This window comes from Dermochelys coriacea, chromosome 2 (assembly GCF_009764565.3).
Source record: "Dermochelys coriacea isolate rDerCor1 chromosome 2, rDerCor1.pri.v4, whole genome shotgun sequence".
NCBI lineage: Eukaryota > Metazoa > Chordata > Testudines > Dermochelyidae > Dermochelys > Dermochelys coriacea.
The window spans coordinates 40,358,814-40,378,474 of record NC_050069.1 but is presented as its reverse complement, the minus strand read 5'-3'; the positions used below and the strand labels follow the sequence as shown (position 1 = coordinate 40,378,474).

The following is a 19,661-nucleotide window of genomic DNA, read 5'->3' as shown; positions in this document are numbered from 1 at the left end:
AAAGTCCCATTCTGTGTTCAAGGGTTCCATTTCTTGTAATCATGATGTCATTTTGATCTCTGTCTCTCTTTCTCTCATATGTAAGCAAATTTGATAAGGGTGCATTATTAAGTTTTAGTGGATAGTCTGTATTTATCTTAAACAAAACTGTTTCCTTTCATTACTAGTTGTTCTCTCTATATATAATTCATACTCTAGTGTTTGTTTCACATAATGTTTAAGCCTTATTTCATACCCTTAATTTAGGTGTGCATAGGGGGTACTGATTGTCTTGGCACAAAAAATGTATTACCTGTATTTCGGTGTGCTATCTCCTCTGCAGACCCTGATACTTGGGCATCAGGTATTTATCATTAAATGGTTTTTGAAATTTTCATAGGAGATATATGAATCTGTATGTGAAATCTCCATTTTTAGGATGTGCTCATCGGGTTCTAAACTCTTGACATTTGTCAAATTTCTAAATGTTATTGGGTTTTGTTTTTATGATTGTTTCACGATTTGTAAATTTCATATTGTTGCCAACATCGTTAGTTATGGAGGTGAGGGTGTGGGTTGTATGTTTATGCCTAAACATTGTATCCTCTTTTAAAATTATTTAGGGAAGAGAATGGCTGTAAAAACCTGCATTCTGGATTGTCTGAAGCTGACATATACTGGGGAGGGAGGGAACGGGGGTGGTGACTAAGGAATAACTTTTTTACCTCTTCCAGATTCATCAGTGTCCATAGCACCCTATGCATGTTATCTTCCATTTCTGATTCTTGCAGTTTGCTCAACTTTCAGAAGAAATACTTCTCATCTTGTTATTGCTCTTAAAGGTCTGTAAGGGTCTTTCAAAATCTGTTGAAATGAAAAGTGAGAAGTACAGTTTTTTTTTCTTCTGTTTAGGATAAAATCTTCAAGGTGTTTCAAATAATGCATGTGCATAGAGAGAAAGAAAACTTGCATACTGATGGAGATTTGTTGGATCCAGCTAAAGACATCTGGGCCCAGCCTGCTTCATCCTTTTAGTTGCTAGCAGGCCTTATAGGCTTTCTCTTTTTTCTCTCTCACCTATTATTTGAAGCCTTTGTAGGCTTGAGATAATAAGAACGGTCAACACCTTTGAAGATGTATAGTGGCTATCCTTAATTAGTTTGTTTAGTTTGTTTAAATAGGAACAGAGGTAGAAGGGGTGATCTAATGGGTAGTGTACTGGACTGGGAATCAGGAGACTAAGTATAATTCCCAGCTTTACCATTACCATGCTGTATCCTTGAGCAAGTCATTTAATCTATATGCTGTGCTTTAGTTCCTCATCTGTAAAACTTTGATAGTACCTCCCGACTTCAGAGGGGTGCGGTGAAGATAAAACCTATTAGTGATTGTGAAGGTGCTCAGATACTCCAGCGATGAGGGCCATTGTCTTTCTATCTGTCTAGACAGGCAGGTGACATTACCTCAGCATTGCAACATTCCCTTATTCTAAGGTATGTAGCTACCAAAAGCAAAAGTGGAAATTTTTGAGAATGACAGACGGCTTTATTCTGCTCCCCTTGATAAGGAGTCAAGACATCTAGAAATATAGGAGGAAATCTTCTTCAGCCTTATGGAGGATGAACAACAATAATTAATATTCACCCTTCAGAAAGATACTTCATTGTTTTTCAGACTGTGAATCATGCCCATTACTTAAATGAACTACTTTTGTGTTCGCATATGACAAGTTTTCTGGGCCAGTAACAATAAGGAATAAACTTTTTCATAAGAGGAAATGTAAACAAGAACTTTTGTATTGAAGGTCCAAAGGGAAGTATGGAAGGACAGTCACTTGCCTGCCTATTATTCTTTATTTTATCCTTTCATTGAGCATTTTCTTGACCTGTATACTGCAATATATGTCAGATTATTATAGTTGAGGTTAAAGTTGTAACTGTCTTTTAAATAAATTTTCTGTATCAGATAGTAAATTAGTAGTAGTAATAGGTAGTTGGCATATTTCCACTTCTTTGTATACCAGGAAATATTTGGGATTTTTTATTTCTGGCCGGTTATTTTTGAGTTTGGTCTCTTTTTTTTTTATAGTTCCTGTGCCTGCTTTTGATTTTACATGGTTCTTTATCAGTTCCAGAGTCATACTGACAATGTAGTATAATGAAAAATAAATAACATGTCATTAATGGCTGAAACAATCTGAAATTGAAGATGCCTTGTTTCTGTTGGGTTTTAGCCTCCATTTAGGAAAACAAAAAAAACCCCTAATTCTAACAATTTAATTATTTTGAAAAGGAAGTGATAAAAATGCTCATTTTAAAGATCATGAGTTATTATTAATCTATCATAAAATTTGTGTTATCTATAATATTAATGCATTGGTAAAACTGCACTTGGTGGTCAGGACTGATCAATTATCTCTGTTTCTTGGATCAAAGAAGCCTAAAACTATAGTATAAAACCCAGCTGATTGGTAGTTAATTCAGTATAGTACCTTATATAAACCATGAAATCAGACCTGCTTTCTGATGTTAGTCAAACGATCATCTTCTGAAATATTTTTAATTACCATGAAAACATAGACATTCAAAGCAATCTTCATATAATAGAAGTCTACCACTGGTCATGTATTTTCATAATTTGAAGAGAGAGGTTGTATTTTTTAATTATTGGGGTAGCTGGTAGTGACTGCTATATTTAGGTTGCCTAACACTTTTCACTATACAAGATTCTCATGACCTTTTTTGAGCAGTGCTAATTTCTCCAATGTTTCAAGTATGCCTTTGAAATTCAGCAGGGAGAAAGCCTAGGGCCAGAGAAGTGCCTTTTCTTTGTCCCATGAAATTGTACTGGGTTTAGCCAATTTAAAAATTACCATTTCCCTTCTATCATTTGCATTGTCCACAAAATGGTTTCAGCCTGCCAACATAATAACTGAACTTTAACATTCTAATCTAAATCCAGGCCAATATCACTGTCAAATCACCATCAGTGACAAAACACAATGGACTGGGAAACCTGGGAGCAGACAGCATCTCAGGGGCAGAGAAGGGGATTCAGCCTCAGCTTCCCTCGACACACTACCTAACACATGATCCCAGTGGCTCGCTTTCCAATCTGGGGGCATCATTTAGAGCAGTAACTTCCCCCACCTCCACGGAGGGGGAAGAGAGAGCTAAGCAAGGCTTTTCCGGGCAGTGCTCTGAGTTGAGCACATTGCCCAATGCCCGTGGTACTATCTCAGACAGGAGCATCCCCTACTTCCTTGTGAGAGTGAAAGAGCTAAGCCAGGAGGTTCCACCAATCAGATCCTGAATCCAGCACATATGGCCTCAGTCTTCCATCTCCTGTCTGGAATAATAACCTTCTGCTTCTGCCAGCTAATGTAATTTAATCCATTAGCTCAAGTGAGAGAAATCTGTGCTGCAATGCTTGAGCTTAATGGTTCAAACATGATGATGATGCACAATGAGGAGCGGGTTTCAGTTGCTCATTATAGAATTTATTTTTATCTTTTTCCTTAAAAAATAAAACCTAATCCTTAGGATATTTCACTGACGAAAAACATTATTAAGGTTGCAAAGTTGAGCACTCAAATCTTAGGAAATGACAGAATTAAGTTTGCCTATGCACTCTTTAATTACACAAGCATCATATTTTTCCAACGGGACCTCAGCTACACTCAGTGCACAGGATGGGAAGTATTCAGGGAATACAGTGCTCTGTAGTATTCTTGCCTCACTTGCTGTAAACATTTGGAAAGTGTATAGGGATTGAGACAGGAAGAGAAAGAATGTTCTGTTGGTTAAGGCAATTAATACCTGCATAAACATTACACACAGGAGCTAAATTAAGGGTGAACAGGCAACCTAATTTGTCGCATGTCCTGACTTCTGGGTGCTTAACTTTGCAACTCAAACAATATTCTGCATTCTAACATGTTGTGTGGGTTGTTTTTGGTTTTTAATTTAATAAAAGACTTGGGAGGGGAGGCATCATGGTGTGGTGGATAGCCTGGGTGCTGCATGGAGAGTTGGAGATCTGGTTTCCATTCCCAGGTCTGCCACTGAGTTGCTGTATGGATTTTGACAAATCACTTCATCTCTGTGTCTCTGCTCCCTCTCACCTTTCTATTGTCTGTGTAGACCAGGGGTCTCAAACACGCAGGCCGCATGCGGCCCCTGGAGTTATTTCCTGAGGCCCGCCATAGATGCCGATTCCACCAGCAGCCAAACTTCTCCCCTTTCCCCCCGAGCGTGCCGCGTCCCCGCTCCTCCGCCTACCTCCCAGGACTTCCCACCACCAAACAGCTGTTTGGCTGTGCTTAGGACTTTCCAGGAGGGAGGGGAGAGGAGTGGGGACACGACACACTCAGGGGAGGAGGCAGAGAAGAGGTGGGCCCGAGGCGGGGATTTGGGGAAGGAGGAGGAATAGGGGCAGGGAGGGGACGGAGTTGGGGCAGGGACTTTGGGAAAGGAGATTGGGTCATCATTTTGCTAGGCACTGTTCAAAAATATAGTAAGGGATAAATCCCTGCCATGAATATCTTACAATCTAGTGCAAAGTTTTTGATGGAACTGGGACTTGCCAAATTCAATTTAATATTTGGGGGCTATCAAACATCCATTAGATAGGAAGAACTTTTCCCACCTCCAGAAATGGGCAGGATTCAAATTGGTAACCTATAATCTGGGAGCATAATATAGTAAAATCTCATTTTGTGGGCAAGTTCGTGATGTAAAGGTAAGAAAGGTGTCATTTCATTAGTAAAAACCTACAGAATCATAATTTCAGAGGTGTCACCCTCTGCACCATGGCAGGTGAGATTTGCTGTCTCCCTGACCCCTACTCTGGCTCCCAAATTCAGCTCCACTGGTTGGTGGAAAGTTTGATAATAAAGTGTCAGAAAAGGGATGAGTTGGATATCATTTGAAAGCCCTTTCTCCTATGAACGCAATGGAACCAAACATGACAGACCTAGAAAAATTATGTAGCTATATATTAAAAAAAAGTTTAAAAATCAATGTTTTAAATTATATTTTAACACAGGAATGCATTGCTTGCATAAAAAAGAAATTTATTTTTGGTAATCGAAGGGAAGTTAGCCTTGACATGTAGGACTTAAAACATTTGTTCATCTAAATCATCATCAGTGTCGTCTCCATTTAGGGCATCACTGCTAGACATGTCACAGTGATTCTTGTCTGTGCCACACTTGCACATATCAATACAATGCAGGCTGCTGGGCAAACATTTTCAGGGTGGTGAGCATCAGGTCTTTGCATACAATCAATTGATTAGCTAATGGATTGATTTGGAAGTGCATGGTATTTCACATCAGTCCATCCTGCATGACCCATCCATGCCCGATAGAGGAGTATAGATTTGAATGCACTCAATCATCCCACTCATTCCATTGCTTGATAATCCTATTCTTGATAGCAGCTGTTAATGCACCTCTGGATGGTGGCAAGTTTTCTTTGGGGCGATCATTGGGGCTAGCAGATATGACTGGCAGGATGTATACATGGGTCATTTGCTCTGGCAGCTGACCATGTTGGAACGTATTTTTTCCCTGAAATGATGTGGTATGATACATCCTAGATATCCAAATCATTTGAAAGTACATCTTCTCCCTCTTCATCTGAAGCCATACTCAATTATTTTTCACTTCTGGAGTGCATTAGTCAATTAAACCAATATTTTATTGAAAACTGGGTTTTTGGCTTCAGAATTTTTGGACTTGGTAGGAAAGTATGTGTGTCATGAAGTCAGGAAGTGCTTTCAAGACTTTGCTGATCCAGACAACACCTGAGGCTGGGACTAGTCTCGATTAATATGCTCCTGATAGCAGACCATAACAGTAGCATGAAGAGTATCTGTGCCATCTGCTGTATCTGCAAGGAAGTCTAAGTTATTGGCAGCACAAAAATATAGACCTTTCCTTGACGAGACCTGGGGAATGTACAACCCTTCATTCAGTTCCATGCAGCTAAGAACATTGCTTGCTATTGCAGTCTCCAGGCAGAGTACTTTGTTGTAGTCAGTGGAGGAGGAAATGCTGTGCATAAGTTGCACAAGGAATTTGCTACAGGTTTTAGAATGAATTGTTAAACCAACAGCCATTTGTAGTTGTAGATTGTGCATATGCCTCACAGTTGTCATGCGTGTGTTGAAAACCTGCCTTTCACTGAAGCACTCGAACATAAGGCTTACTTACTTACTGTCATGCTTGCTGGTGCTGAAGTCACTGTGATCACAGATGCACCATTTAAAAAAAGAAAAACAGGTCACTCAGTATTATTTTTTCAGATTTGGTGTCAACTGTGGATCCCTGAAACTCCAACATACTGCAGGACACAATGCTTTTCCATAAACATTTAGCATCTGGAAACAGTCTTCATATTACTGTTGACATCAGCGCTTTGGATAGCGCCACGTCTTTTGCAGCTTATAAGTATATGCGCTGTGATTCATTTCTGTGGATAGGATTGCTAAAAACTACATCCACATCCCACAGTTCATCTTCAAAAAGTGCTTTCAGAGCTTTTCTGCTAAGCATTTGTTCCTCTTCAATCCCATTCAAAGCACATATTTATCTGTACTTAGCATTTGTGTCACCCGTTGCCACCACTTTTCCATCCATTTGAGCCCTCTGTGATGCAATTTATGAACTCCAGATGAGTTGCACAGTTTACAGTGGCAACATCAGTATTGGTTTCTGTTGCTTTTACCTTTTGACACAATATATATGTTATAGGTGTAGCACTTGATGTGACACGCAATATCGTATGCATGGGCATCTTTTGGGTCAATGCACTCACTTACCTTTATTTTCCATGGAAGATTCTTGCTAAGAATGACTGCTTCATACAGTTTCACACCTGTCTTATGTATCAAAACTGTGCTTAATGGATACTTTTGGGCTTCTGGATAACTGCAAAAGAAGCAGGTATTCTTCTCAAAATGCATGCCAGGGGACCTAGGATAAGGTGATTCTCGCCCACAACTGGCAGTTGTCTTCGCATCTTGAACTTTTTCCTGATGCTCTATGTACATCTTCTCCAACCTCGTCAAATTCAGTTTATTTGTGCATTTCTTATTGCCTGTAAGGTTCTACCAAGTATTTAACCAGGACTTCCACAGTGGTATTCTTTAAAGATTCAGCTACTCTTTGTCTTTCCATTGTTTCCTAAAAATGATCAAGATGAGAGTAAAAATGAGAAGATTGTAATAAATTATTTTGGGATTATAATTATGTTATGTAATGTTTGTTATGTAACTATGTGCATACCGTTTGTGGATAGATTCCAGTAATTTCTGGCACGATGCTGGTGTCTTCATCAGTGCCTCAGTACAACTCTTGGCATAGTAAATAAAGTTGATAATCAATACCACTGAAACACTTCTTTTTTTGCCAGTGATGCCAAATCAACTTGATGCATTCCTTCCTTTTATAGTAATTTGTAACATTAAAGAAATTAAGCAGGTATCATTTTCTGAGACTGAACTGATAACACAGTACTGTCAACTGAGGGCCACAATTTAACTTATGAGGGCTGCTTGTTTGACAAAACTTTCTTAAAGTATAATTTAAAAAAGGTTTTTTTAAGCGTTCTCTTGAATATATAGCTACATATTTGTTCTAGGTTTGTTGTTTGGTACCATTGTGTTTGTGGGAGAAGGGCTTTTGAATGATATTCAACTTGACCCATTTCCAACAATATTATCAAAATTTCCATGAGCCAGAGGACTTGGAGCAGGAAGCCACGGGCAGGAAGTCTCATCTACCACACTGCAAACAGTGACACTATTGAAATTATTATTCTGTAGATTTTTACAAATCAAAAGTCACCACTCCTATCTTTCTGTCATTAACTTGCCTACAGAATTACACACGGTCCCAGATTACTACAGGTGAAAGGCTCCATAGCTCCAAAGCAATGTTCTGAGGCATCCAATCCCTGTTAATGTTATACTTTGATAATTATGTTTGCTTTCTGAAAAGGTAACTTTATTAAATCAAGTTCTGTCCTTTTTGGACTGTATGTAGGTAGGGCTTCCACTCTCTGGACACACTGCTAAAATCATCCACACATTGCTATCAGTCTAAAACACGCTCTACATCTTCCACACCCTATTCTTAAAAGGACAGCTCCTATTAAACAAATACAAATAATGCAAATGCAACAATAAAACAAATTATTAAACCAAGATTCACATTCATTTTAATAAATACAGTTTTCACAATATAAAATTTTTCTAACAATTACTCTTGTATCCACTAATTTTTACTTACACATACACACAAAATTTGTCATATTCACATGAATTATCATCAGGTTTTGAACCCACAACCTTAAGACCTACTGTACAGATCCCTTACACTACAGCTGTAAGAGTAATGGGGGAGATATGTTGTTGTTCCCTTTGTGGACCAGCTCATGCAGAGTGTTACAGCACTTTCATTGCCAGTGAGTTACACAAGTATTTGTGAGCAGCAGTGCAATACTGGCATCCATTTTTGTAGTTTCTATTTGTGGCTGTGCATGATCCAGTGGTTACAGACAGAATCGCTAAATGTAACAATGTCCTGTTTGGGTCATCTGTGTGTACTGAATCCAGTACCTCTGAATGTAAAAGTGGCCTCTTCCACTTGAGATAAAGAGCCAGATCTCTTTGCACAGAAATACTCACAGTCAGAAACCTCTGTATGTGCAGCTGCTAGAGAGTGATGCAGAAGGACGTTGCAAAGTCAATGAGTCTTGGCTCTGTTATAGCTCTATTCCTGGTTTCTATTCAATTATCTGTAAAATGGTGAATGATAGTTACCCCAAACAAGGTATGAAAGCCTGGCTCATAGTTTGGGTTGTGAAAGGCACAGAAATATTAAGAGCATTCAGTGAAAGAGAAAGGAGTAGAATTCATGGGCTCTTGGCTTGCTGTTTAGTGTGCCTAATACTAGACTACAGAGCTTTGTGTTCTTTTTCTTTTTCCCCCCACTTTGCCCCCCAATATATGTGAAGTCTGGAGTGAGGGCCAAAAGCACATTATTTGTCAGAATGAATACTGCATAATATATAATTATCCCTTAGGAACTCTCACTGACTACCGTGTGGCTTCCTGAGGAAATATGTGAACCCTCATGAGTAAGTAAAGTCCAATTACAAGAATACAGTCAACTTGAACTGCACTCAGTCTCACCATTATAATGTTCATCTCAGTTTTTTTAAACTGGGTGGCTTTCAAGTTAGCAGTATCCTTGCAGCTGGATTTGACTTAGTGATGTGACTGCAAAACAATTACAAAAATTGGAACAGCCTTTGGTGCACTTATTTTTCTTTTATGACAATGTTGTATGAAAGTCTTATCTCTATGATTAATCTTTTAAAGTCTTTCCAATCATAGACTCTGAACCTGGAAGCAGTTACTCATGAGCATGTATTTATTCCTGCATGGAGTTCCACTGAAGTCAATGAATTTTGCAAATCACCTTTTTCTTTTTTTAATTTTGTTTCCCCTCTGGCTATGTGACAAACCTATACAAACAAAAAGGGGAGATGATTTCTGGAGGACAAGCAGGGGAGCTGAATATGCCCAAAATACTATCTAATACACAAAGTTAAGACACTGGAAAAGATTGAGAACGTGTTTTGTTTTATTTTTCTCAAATCTCTTTTAGTTAGTAAAACATTAGGAGTTACTTATAACAATGTGAGGTTAAAAAATGTAAAGTGAAGTATGATTGTTTTAAGTAGATAAAACAAACCTTTAAATCTAATCTAATATATGCCCTATTTTGATTTTCCAGAAGAGTTCTTTATAATTCTCCATGTGCTCATTTAGATTTAAGTGATGCTTACTGCCAGCTACTTTTTTTCCTGTCATGAACAGATGATTACTCTTGAAAAATAAAACGAGCATTGCACGTATTTTAGTCTTGACAGTTATAGTTCTTAGATCTTCCTCCTTAGTGTTCCCAGTTGAGTTAGCTGAAGTCATTGGTGTAAAAGATAGGAATTATACATGATATTAAAAATTTTAGAAAGATATTGCTGAACAATTTGTATATTAAATTGACCCTATAGAATTTTCTCTTTTACTGCAAAGGGGAGAAGAAGTAAGAGAAATTATGACAAGAAGAAACCTTTTCTGCATTTAAAACAATTCAAAAAGCACTGTATAATGGGCACCATTTTTATAGTTTCAATAGCTATTAAATATGCTTAGAGAAATTTTTGTTGTAGTATCTGAGATCCTTCCAGGTTAATTAGTTTAGCAATAATGAAGTTTCCGGTAGACTTTGTGGAGTCTCTGGTTTTTCTCCCTGTCTGTGTTACAAAAATTTCTGCTTGGGGTACTTTATTGGTTCTTTTTTGGATGAGATAGAGAGGGGATGTCTGATGTGAATGTCATTCTGGCGAAGATGGAAAAGCTTTATCAAAGAGATTTATGTAATGTTTCCTAATGGTCATCAGACTCTGGATTAATACATGTCACAACCAAACCCCTTAACTGAGAATGGTTTTGTGATCTTCACTGTCCCAAAGAAATGCAGTTACCCCCTTATTAAAACATGTGAAAGGCTTACTGAAAAAAAGTTCAGTCTTGGATCATTTATACCCCCTTTTCTGTTCTTGTCACCACCTTCTCTTTTTCCTATTTGCAAGAATAATTCCCTCTCTGTCCCATACCTACTGATAACATCAGCAGTTCCCTAGGAAGCCCTTTGTAAGGATCGCTGCTCTGGCCGCGTAGGTGGTGGTCTACAGACACTTGTACCTTATTCTCCACAAGCTAGCTGTATGGGACTTCATGTGCTTTTCTCCAGGCTTTGTGCAACTTCTGCAAGTGTGTACTCCAACCAACGGAACATTTGTAGTTTCAGGAAAGTGCAACAGTATTATATATTACATCACTGACTGAGGAAGGGAAGTCTTACTACAACCAGGACAAAAGCAGGAAAAGCTAGAGGGGAGCCAAATACGATTTAAAATTAAACAAAAATAATTATAATTACATCAATATGACTTTCTTATTCAATAAGCCTATAAACATTTTTATGACATTAGTTCACTGAGCATAAATAAGCTTCAGGTTCCCTGAACTTTAGTTAATTTATTTCCAGACACATTTTTTAAAGATCTGCAAAAAAATTGGTGTGGTATTAGGTTTTTTCTCCCTTTGTAACATACAAGGTGTCCTGCCGTCCGTCCTGTTTCAATACACTGCCTCTTGTTGCAGTGTTCCCTAGTGTGGTACAACTTTGTATAAAAAGCTGCTATAATTTTTCATAGTTATATTAAGTCTTTTGTATGTTTACCCTTACTATAACAACACCTACTAGTAATCAAAAGATTGGGTCTCAATTAGGTTTAGCAACAAATGTGCAGTAGAGTTTATCTTTAAATTTTTAATGTGATAAAATGATGATGGTAACACTTGAGCGCATCATTATCTTTCCGATCAGATTCATCATCTGATACAGCTGTGGTGCTGTTATCTGCTATTTCCCAAGCCACAATTTCCATGTCAGTTTGTGGCTAAACCCCAACATCTTGACAATCCCTTTTTATCCAGTTCAACATTGATCTTTCATCTACTGCATACTTATAACCAGCAGTTTTTTGCCAAAAAAACTGACAAGACTGTATTGGGCATCATCAACAGTATCAGGCTTGATTTTGGAGAGCAAAGATGAAACAGCTGTTTCATTGTCCAGTACTTGTGCATTCAATATATGGCCGTAAATTTTTCCATCTTTCTCTTGCTATTATAGTCTTGATGCTTTTCCCTACACGTCTAATGGTGTTACATATACTTCTACGTTGTTGAAACAATGGTTCAGAACTAGATTTTGTCTCTTAAGACAATTTTTTCCATCATACCACTTTCATAGAATCATAGAAGATTAGGGTTGGAAGAGACCTCAGGAGGTCATCTAGTCCAACCCCCTGCTCCAAGCAGAACCAACACCAACTAAATCTTCCCATTCAGGACTTTGTCAAGGTGGGCCTTAAAAAACTCTAAGGATGGAGATTCCACCATCTCCCTAGGTAACCCATTCGACTGCTTCACCACCCTCCTAGTGAAATAGTGTTTCCTAATATCCAACCTAGACCTCCCCCACTGCAACTTGAGACTATTGCTCCTTGTTCTGTCATCTTCCACCACTGAGAACAGCCAAGCTCCATTCTCTTTGGAACCCCCCATCAGGTAGTTGAAGGATGCTATCAAATCTCCCCTCATTCTTCTCTTCTGCTGGCTAAACAAGCCCACTTCCCTCAGCCTCTCCTTGTAAGTCGTGCCTCAACCCCCTAATTATTTTCGTTTCCCTCTGCTGGACTCTCTCCAATTTGTCCACATCCTTTCTGTAGTGGGGAGCCCAAAATTGGATGCAGTACTCCAGATATGGCCTAACCAGTGCCGAATAGAGGGGAATAATCACTTCCCTTGATCTGCAGGCAATGCTCTTACCAATGCAGCCCAATATGCCGTTAGCCTTCTTGGCAACAAGAGCACTGCTGACTCATATCCAGCTTCTCATCCACTGTAATCCCCAGGTCCTTTTCTGCAGAACTGCTGCTTAGCCAGTCAGTTCCCAGCCTGTATTTTCATTGTGTCTCATAGTCTCTGGACATATTTTCCAAGACGTTGCTTTAATTTGGCATGCCAGCACTCTTTGCCATGTCATATCCAGAAATGCCAAATTGTAGGAGGAAAAGATTCTCAACAGTAGGCGGTAGGAAAGGTGCAATCATTTTTGCCATATAAAATAGTCATAAAAGGATAAGTGGCTAAATTTTCAAAAGAGAAATGCAGTATTACTAAATGCGTCTTGACAAAAGTGTGTTTTACAAATTTTCCTTTGACCTACCTTTCCACATGGAAAATAACTTTATGGCATAACCCTTATCTTGCTTTTTCAATGCTGACTGAAAATTCCTTTTACGTTGCTAGGGGGAGTGACTTTTAGGGCTTTCTGGTGCATGGCTGGTGTTTGGTCGGCATATCCTGGGGTCTTCTATTTGTCTACAGCAGTGGGGCTGCTCTTTTCTGTCTCACATCCCACTGTAGGTGCATTCAGTTTGGTTTCTTTGGGGTATAATTAAAGCATGCTACTTCCTTAGTAGATGCTGGATTTTTCTGATGAGTCGTTTGTTTTTCTTGTAGTAACATATTTTCCTAGTGGAGTTCCTAAGCATAATTAAAGGTGTTTAGCAGTCACTCATCCATGGATGATATTTTGTATGTATGCACACTGCTTAATTCAGTAATCTGTTTTCCATTGGGGGAAATTTACAAGCACATAACCCCTGCCTCACACAAACTGTTTCCCACAAAGATTCCTCATGCAACGTGTGAGGTTTCTTTATTCTCAGCTATATGAATTACATTATCACTCTGATACCAACACATTTAAACAATAACAAAAAACTTGATTAAAGTATGTGTAACCCTGCTGTCTGGTCTTCAGAGAAACTGTATCATCTGTAAATAATAAACAAAAGCAAAATCAGCATTGGGAATGTGTCGTAGTTCTCTCCTACTAATGGTCAGGCATTGGGAAATCTCCTATTTCCCCGTGACTGTTGCCAGCTGGTGTAGCTTCTAAGACAATTTGAGGGGCTGTTTACTTAAAGAGCCTAATGATCAATTTTGTAGCAATGGCCCACAGTCCTGTCATTTTGATTTTTTGAATAATGTACATTAAAAAGAAAATGTGTTTTGATGGCTTGAAGACATATCTTAGATCCAGGGGTACTCTGTTTTCTAATCTCAGCGCTGACGCTGACTCACTGTTTGGTAAATCATTTAATCTCTCCGGACCTGTTTCTGCACTCCATAAAATGGGAAAGTAACACTTACTTTAGGAGTGGATTCTAATACCCTTATTCATATTAAGCAATATCTTACTTCATGTGTAGCTTCATTGATTTTACTCGGACTGCCCAAAAAATAAGATGATATTCAACATTAGTGACTGTAAGAAGGTGGTCCTTCGTATTTAAGGTATAGATTTCATCCTTTTTTTTTCTATAAAGCACCTGGTATACACATGGCATTGTGTAAATAATAATAATGTTTATTTCATCCAACATTTTGAGGCTTAATTAGTCAAAGTTTTTGTAAATTGCTTGGTATATAAAGGACTGTACAACTTATTATTATTATTATTATTATTTATTAAAATGTCTTAGAATTCATAACTCACACCAATATCTTTCAGTTTCTGGGAACCTCAAACATCCAGACTTCAGTCTTTCTTTGGTCATTGTCATTTGTCCAAATGTATTATTTAAGTTTTGGTTAGTTTACAGATAAAATATTACAATTTTACTGTCTTTTACGTTTTTATATTTCAGAACATTTTCAGGAACAAAGAAAGAATTGCATGCAGAAATCTGTCTCTAAAAACATTTCAGGATTTTAATCTATTTCATACATACTGAAGGAGTTCAGTCTGCAATTTTTTCACATTATATGTACTTGAATTATAATTTCAGGTTATTTTTCTAGGAGTTTTTTGGGGGGAAGTAACAGTTTATGATGCACTTTCTATGATGATGTAATGTTCTGTCATATATGTTCATTGTCTCTGAATTAGTCACCATGTAGAACTTGCTTTTTTCCTGTTTCTAGCAGCCTGTAGGAACTGTTCCTCTTGGTATGCCAGTAACGAGAAAAAAAGAGGATGAGGTTTCGGTTGGAAGCACGCCTTTGGCAAAGCAGCAGTCAAATCAAGCTTCTGAGTATGCCAGCAGCCCTGTCAAAACAAAAACTGTAACAGGTACATTCTCTTTTTAATTGAATCTAACCATTTCATCTTTCCACCCCCACATATCACACACGCATTTTTAGTGGCATCACACTTTTCTGACTTAAACAGTTCGTTTTAAAACGTTCACTTAATTTACAATTTATGTAATTAAAAATCATCAGATTTTTCATTTCTAAAACACATTTTATTTGCCTCTTTTTTTGCTATTAGTATTGAGTCCATGCTCTTTCAGACAGTGCTTTTGCTAAACTGGGTGAAGGAGATGCACTTACAGTAGAATTGTAATGATTATCTTGATATATATTGTTAATGGGACTACTCACATAATCTCATTCTGGCACGTTAAGAAGTCTTATGTTTAAATAAAGTACAATGCAGTACTTTCAATTCCACTTAGTTATGGAAAATGTATTCGCCACCACTTTTTCTGTCTTTAACAAAACTTAAATGCTGGAGTAGTTTGTGATCGTTAACAAATGTCTATGCTTATGTTGTAGTGTGCTGTTACTGATTGTCAATAGACATTTCTGGGCCATCATAGCGTGCTTCAGTTTTTATAAAAAGACACAAGCCAACTAATTGATTCTATCCATTTAAAAAGTGTAGTAATTCTTATAAAATACAGGGGGCCAAATTCTGCCTTCATTTACACTAGTGTATATTCCATATAAACTTATCGTTGTCCTCATTGCTATGTTATTCTGTCAGCACTATATGATTGACATCTTTAGGAATCTGGTTTGGAATCTGGCAAAAATGATGCATGGGTTAATAGTTTCCCAGTTGATGAGTGATTTTTCTGCAGAATTTGTTATAATGAGCACTACTCCCTCTGAGGATTTGTTATCACTACAACCTGAGTAAATGAGATGTTTCTTCTTTTGCTTTAAGTATCTTGTTATCTGCACCTATCAATCTGCTTTCATTGATGCCCAGGATTTCAAGTTTATAGTTGTCCATCTCCTTCATGATGGCAGAAATCTTTGATATTTGAAACATTGTTCTCATGTTCCACTAACCAACTCTGAAGTGTGTTCTTGTGCTAGCATCAAAGTTTTTGGGTTGTCATGCAGCATTAGGGGTCGGCAAAGTAATTTTTAACAGAGTAGTAGCCAGTAAGATGTTTCTACAAAGCCAAATTGTTAGCCTTGTGTTCAGTCCTCCCGACTTTACCTGGACTTGGGACCAGCAGCCACATCAGTGTGCAGCAGATGGGCTTATGTTGCAGAGCTAGCAGCTGAAGCTGCTGCTGTGATAGGAAACCACAGAACTGTTTACCAAGTGACTAAAACTCTGTGTGAAAATTTCAAAACAGAACATGACCAATAAAAAGCAAAGATTGAAAAAATGCTTACAACTGAGGTAGAACAGAAAAACAGATACGCAAAGCATTTCAAAGAAGTACTCAGTAGACTCAGCCCCATCACAGCACCAGATTTGATGAAACGTGAATCTGATCAACTTGACATTAACATTGATCCAACAGAGGTATTAGAAGCAAAGGCTGCAGTCAAAGAGCTGAAAAATAACAAAGCAGTGGAGGATGATCAAATTACAGCAGCAATGCTAAAAGTACTTGATACCCCCATCTAATGAAATTGACAGAATTGTTCAATGAAGTTTGGGGGAAAAAGAGCCCTCTTGACCACTGGAAATATGGAATCATCTGAAATATCACCAACTAGCAGCTCATTTGCACCAGAATCAGAAGGGAGTGCTGGAGATATTTGGGTCATATACTTTGGATGACAACACACAGTTTTCCACATGAAGCTTGTCAAGTGAATACCAACTGATTTAAGGAAATGAGGATGCCTTAGAGCCAGGGCCGTCTCTACCATTTTTGCCGCCCCAAGCTCTGAAAAAACCTGTCACCGCCGAATTGCTGCCGTGGACAGCAGGAGAGAGAAGCTGATGCCGAATTGCCGCTGCCACGGAAACTCTGCCGCCCCTTTCTGACTGCTGCCCCAAGAACCTGCTTGGAACGCTGGTGCCTGGAGCTGGCCCTGCTTAGAGTAGTGGTCCCCAAACTGTGGGGCGCGCCCCCCTAGGGTGAAGTGGAAGAACATATGGGGGGCGGGGCAGAGTCTGGGTCAGCTCCCCACCCTTTGCTCTGCTCCGGCCCTGTTCCAGCCCTGCCTCAGGGCCAGCTGTTGCTCTACTCCCAGCCATACCTCTGGCCCCACGGCAGTCCCCAGCTCCCGCTTCCAGCTCTGGTCCCACTCCTGGCCCCGGCTCCCAGTGTGGGTGCAGCCCAGGTAAGGTGGGGGCGTGACCGAAAAAGTTTGGGGACCCTGCCTTAGAGAAACCTTAAAAAGAATCCTTAGCAGGAAAGGCAGAATAGTTGAGTGAACACAACAGAGCAAATGGAAGCAGCAACAAATGACAGAGATGAATGGAAGAGATGGTTTCCGACCTATGTGTCAACATTGGTGTGGGAAGGATGTATATATAATAACTCTGTGTGTGTGTGTGTGTGTGTGTGTGTTTTTCCAGTTATTCAGTAGAATTACTCAAGATTTTCACTAATATAACTGAAATCAGAATCTGGTACTCTAATTCTAGTTCTTTTTAATTGCTATTTTGTTACTGAATGTATGCATTTGAAAAGGAACAGTGACAGAACATATGCCTTTACAGTGGATATTACGGATATGGCTATGACATCATTGATAGTGAAAACATTTGAAAATTGTTCAAAGATTTAGGCCACTTCATTACTTCACATATATGTGGTCTTTATTTCTATTACTAAGAATATATATTTTCTAGTATTCTGCATAAATCAGCATCATAAATTAAATTTTGCTTCAGAACATTTATTGTGGCACACATCTCTTGTGGCTAATTACATGATTCCACTCTTACAAGACACAGAGTTAAAACTTTCTAGTGAAATTTTTGTGATTTTGAATGTTTGATTGGCAATTAAAAATAGGATTTGATATGTTTTTATAAAGCTTTTATCACATAGACATTAATAGAATGAATATGGTATGATGAGATAACATGATTTTGCCAATTAATTGATCTTTAACTATTGATGGTAAATAGGCCCAATGGCCTGTGATGGGATGTTAGATGGGGTAGGATCTTAGTTACTACAGAGAATTCTTTCCTGGGTATCTGGCTGGTGAATCTTGCCCACATGCTCAGGGTTCAACTGATTGCCATATTTGGGGTCAGGAAGGAATTTTCCTCCAGGGCAGATAGGAAGAGGCCTTGGGGGTTTTTCGCCTTCCTCTGTAGCATGGGGCACGGGTCACTTGCTGGAGGATTCTCTGCTCCTTGAAGTCTTTAAACCATGATTTGAGGACTTCAATAGCTCAGACATAGGTGAGAGGTTTATCGCAGGAGTGGGTGGGTGAGATTCTGTGGCCTGCATTGTGCAGGAGGTCAGACTAGATGATCATAATGGTCCCTTCTGACCTTAATATCTGAGTCTATGAATACTAAACTAATAAAGGAAACTCTTTTGTTTAGCTGTCTGGTATTTCAAGAATTAAATCAATTTAAAAAGGGCAAATGATTCATTCAGTATGCTTTCTTGTCTGAAGAAAATCCACTTTTGAAGGATACTTCAAGAATTTAGTTTATTGGAGTTTTTGTTTGCATAAGACATCTAAGCTATTCTAATAATACATGTGTGCTTTTAATGGTTAATATTGATATGAGAGATTGTTCTGTAATAATTATGAAGCCACAGTGTGTGTTCTGAAATTGATTATATTGTTGTCATAAATACGTGACTGTGACTGAAATTATGTGAATATTTGTGATATAATTTCAGTAATGAACCATTGATCAAAAAACAAAATAGAGCAGAATGGTGACAGGAACCCAAGCTGAATACATCTATTTTTTCATAAACTGAAAAGGAAACTTGGGGGAAATTAACACCATATTCGTGTTAGATCAGAAGGGGGGATTACAAACTGGATTTTCAAAGGGAAATAGGAAAGGGAGTTGGGAGTGATAAAATAGGAAGGTAAAATCTCTACCCTTTGCTTCTTTCAAATCTTTCATCCTCAGGACCATTCTACAGTGATGCCTATAAGAAAGTAGTCAATTAAAGGTGGTTTGATGGACAAACAGGATGTCTGTTGGCACTTTATCAATTTATAATTTTTAAAAGATGATGTATGTATATATGTACGTTGTGAAAAAACAGAGGGAGTGAGGGAACTGGAGCAGGCTTGCTAAATGAACCAACCAGAGACATCTGGTGCAGGGAAGGAACCTCAAGCAGCTGGTTCCTTATAAGAGAGCTATTGCTGCTCTGGAAAGAGGGAACTGACTCTGAGAAGCTGCAAGGGAGTCAATTTGGTTAGGGCACCTGTAAGCTGATAATAGAGACACTGCGATGAAACCTTTTTCCACTCCCCCGGCACTGAGGTAAGACATATTTCTGGGGACTCTGTGAGTGATTGGGGAAATTCATATTTTTTTGTTTCTGTTTGCATTTTTGGAACTTTGTAAATAAAGAAACCAGACCCTAAGAAGGACTGTGATTGAAGGAAAAAAGACTATGGGGGGCTTGTTTAAAGACCCCTGAAAAGGGGGAAATGTGCAACACTGCACAGGCACCCCGGCTACCAGACATAAAAATGTATATATACTATATTCCTCTTCCACCCCACCTTTCATATGCTCCTTATCTCATTATATTGTAAGCTCTTTAGGCAGAGACCTTGTCTTCATATGTATTTGTTCAGAGTCTAGCAAAATGGGACTCGTATTTTGATTGGGGGTTTCTGGCTGCTAGCATAATTCTCCTTCCTCTTTTAGCCTTAATCCCATTTATATGGGATTGGCTCTTGGAATACTTTTTCTCCATTCCAGTCTTTCTTGACTCAGTTCCTCAGAAACTCCACAACTAATCAGATCTCTTTGTATGACATCT

At 38.5% G+C, this 19,661-nt stretch overlaps 1 protein-coding gene across 13 annotated transcripts in view; it reads left to right on the top strand.

Moving 5' to 3' along the window:
- VPS13B (vacuolar protein sorting 13 homolog B) overlaps positions 1 to 19,661 on the top strand; it is a 921,736-nt gene that overhangs the window by 440,874 nt on the left and 461,201 nt on the right. For 10 of the 13 annotated variants that reach the window (XM_038388367.2, XM_038388371.2, XM_038388366.2 and 7 more), the window contains exon 21: positions 14,620 to 14,767. In XM_038388367.2, coding sequence (XP_038244295.1) covers positions 14,620 to 14,767 — 148 coding nt within the window. The remainder of the gene's footprint in view (positions 1 to 14,619; positions 14,768 to 19,661) is intronic. The other 3 variants (XM_038388370.2, XM_043507535.1, XM_043507541.1) reach the window with 1 other exon arrangement.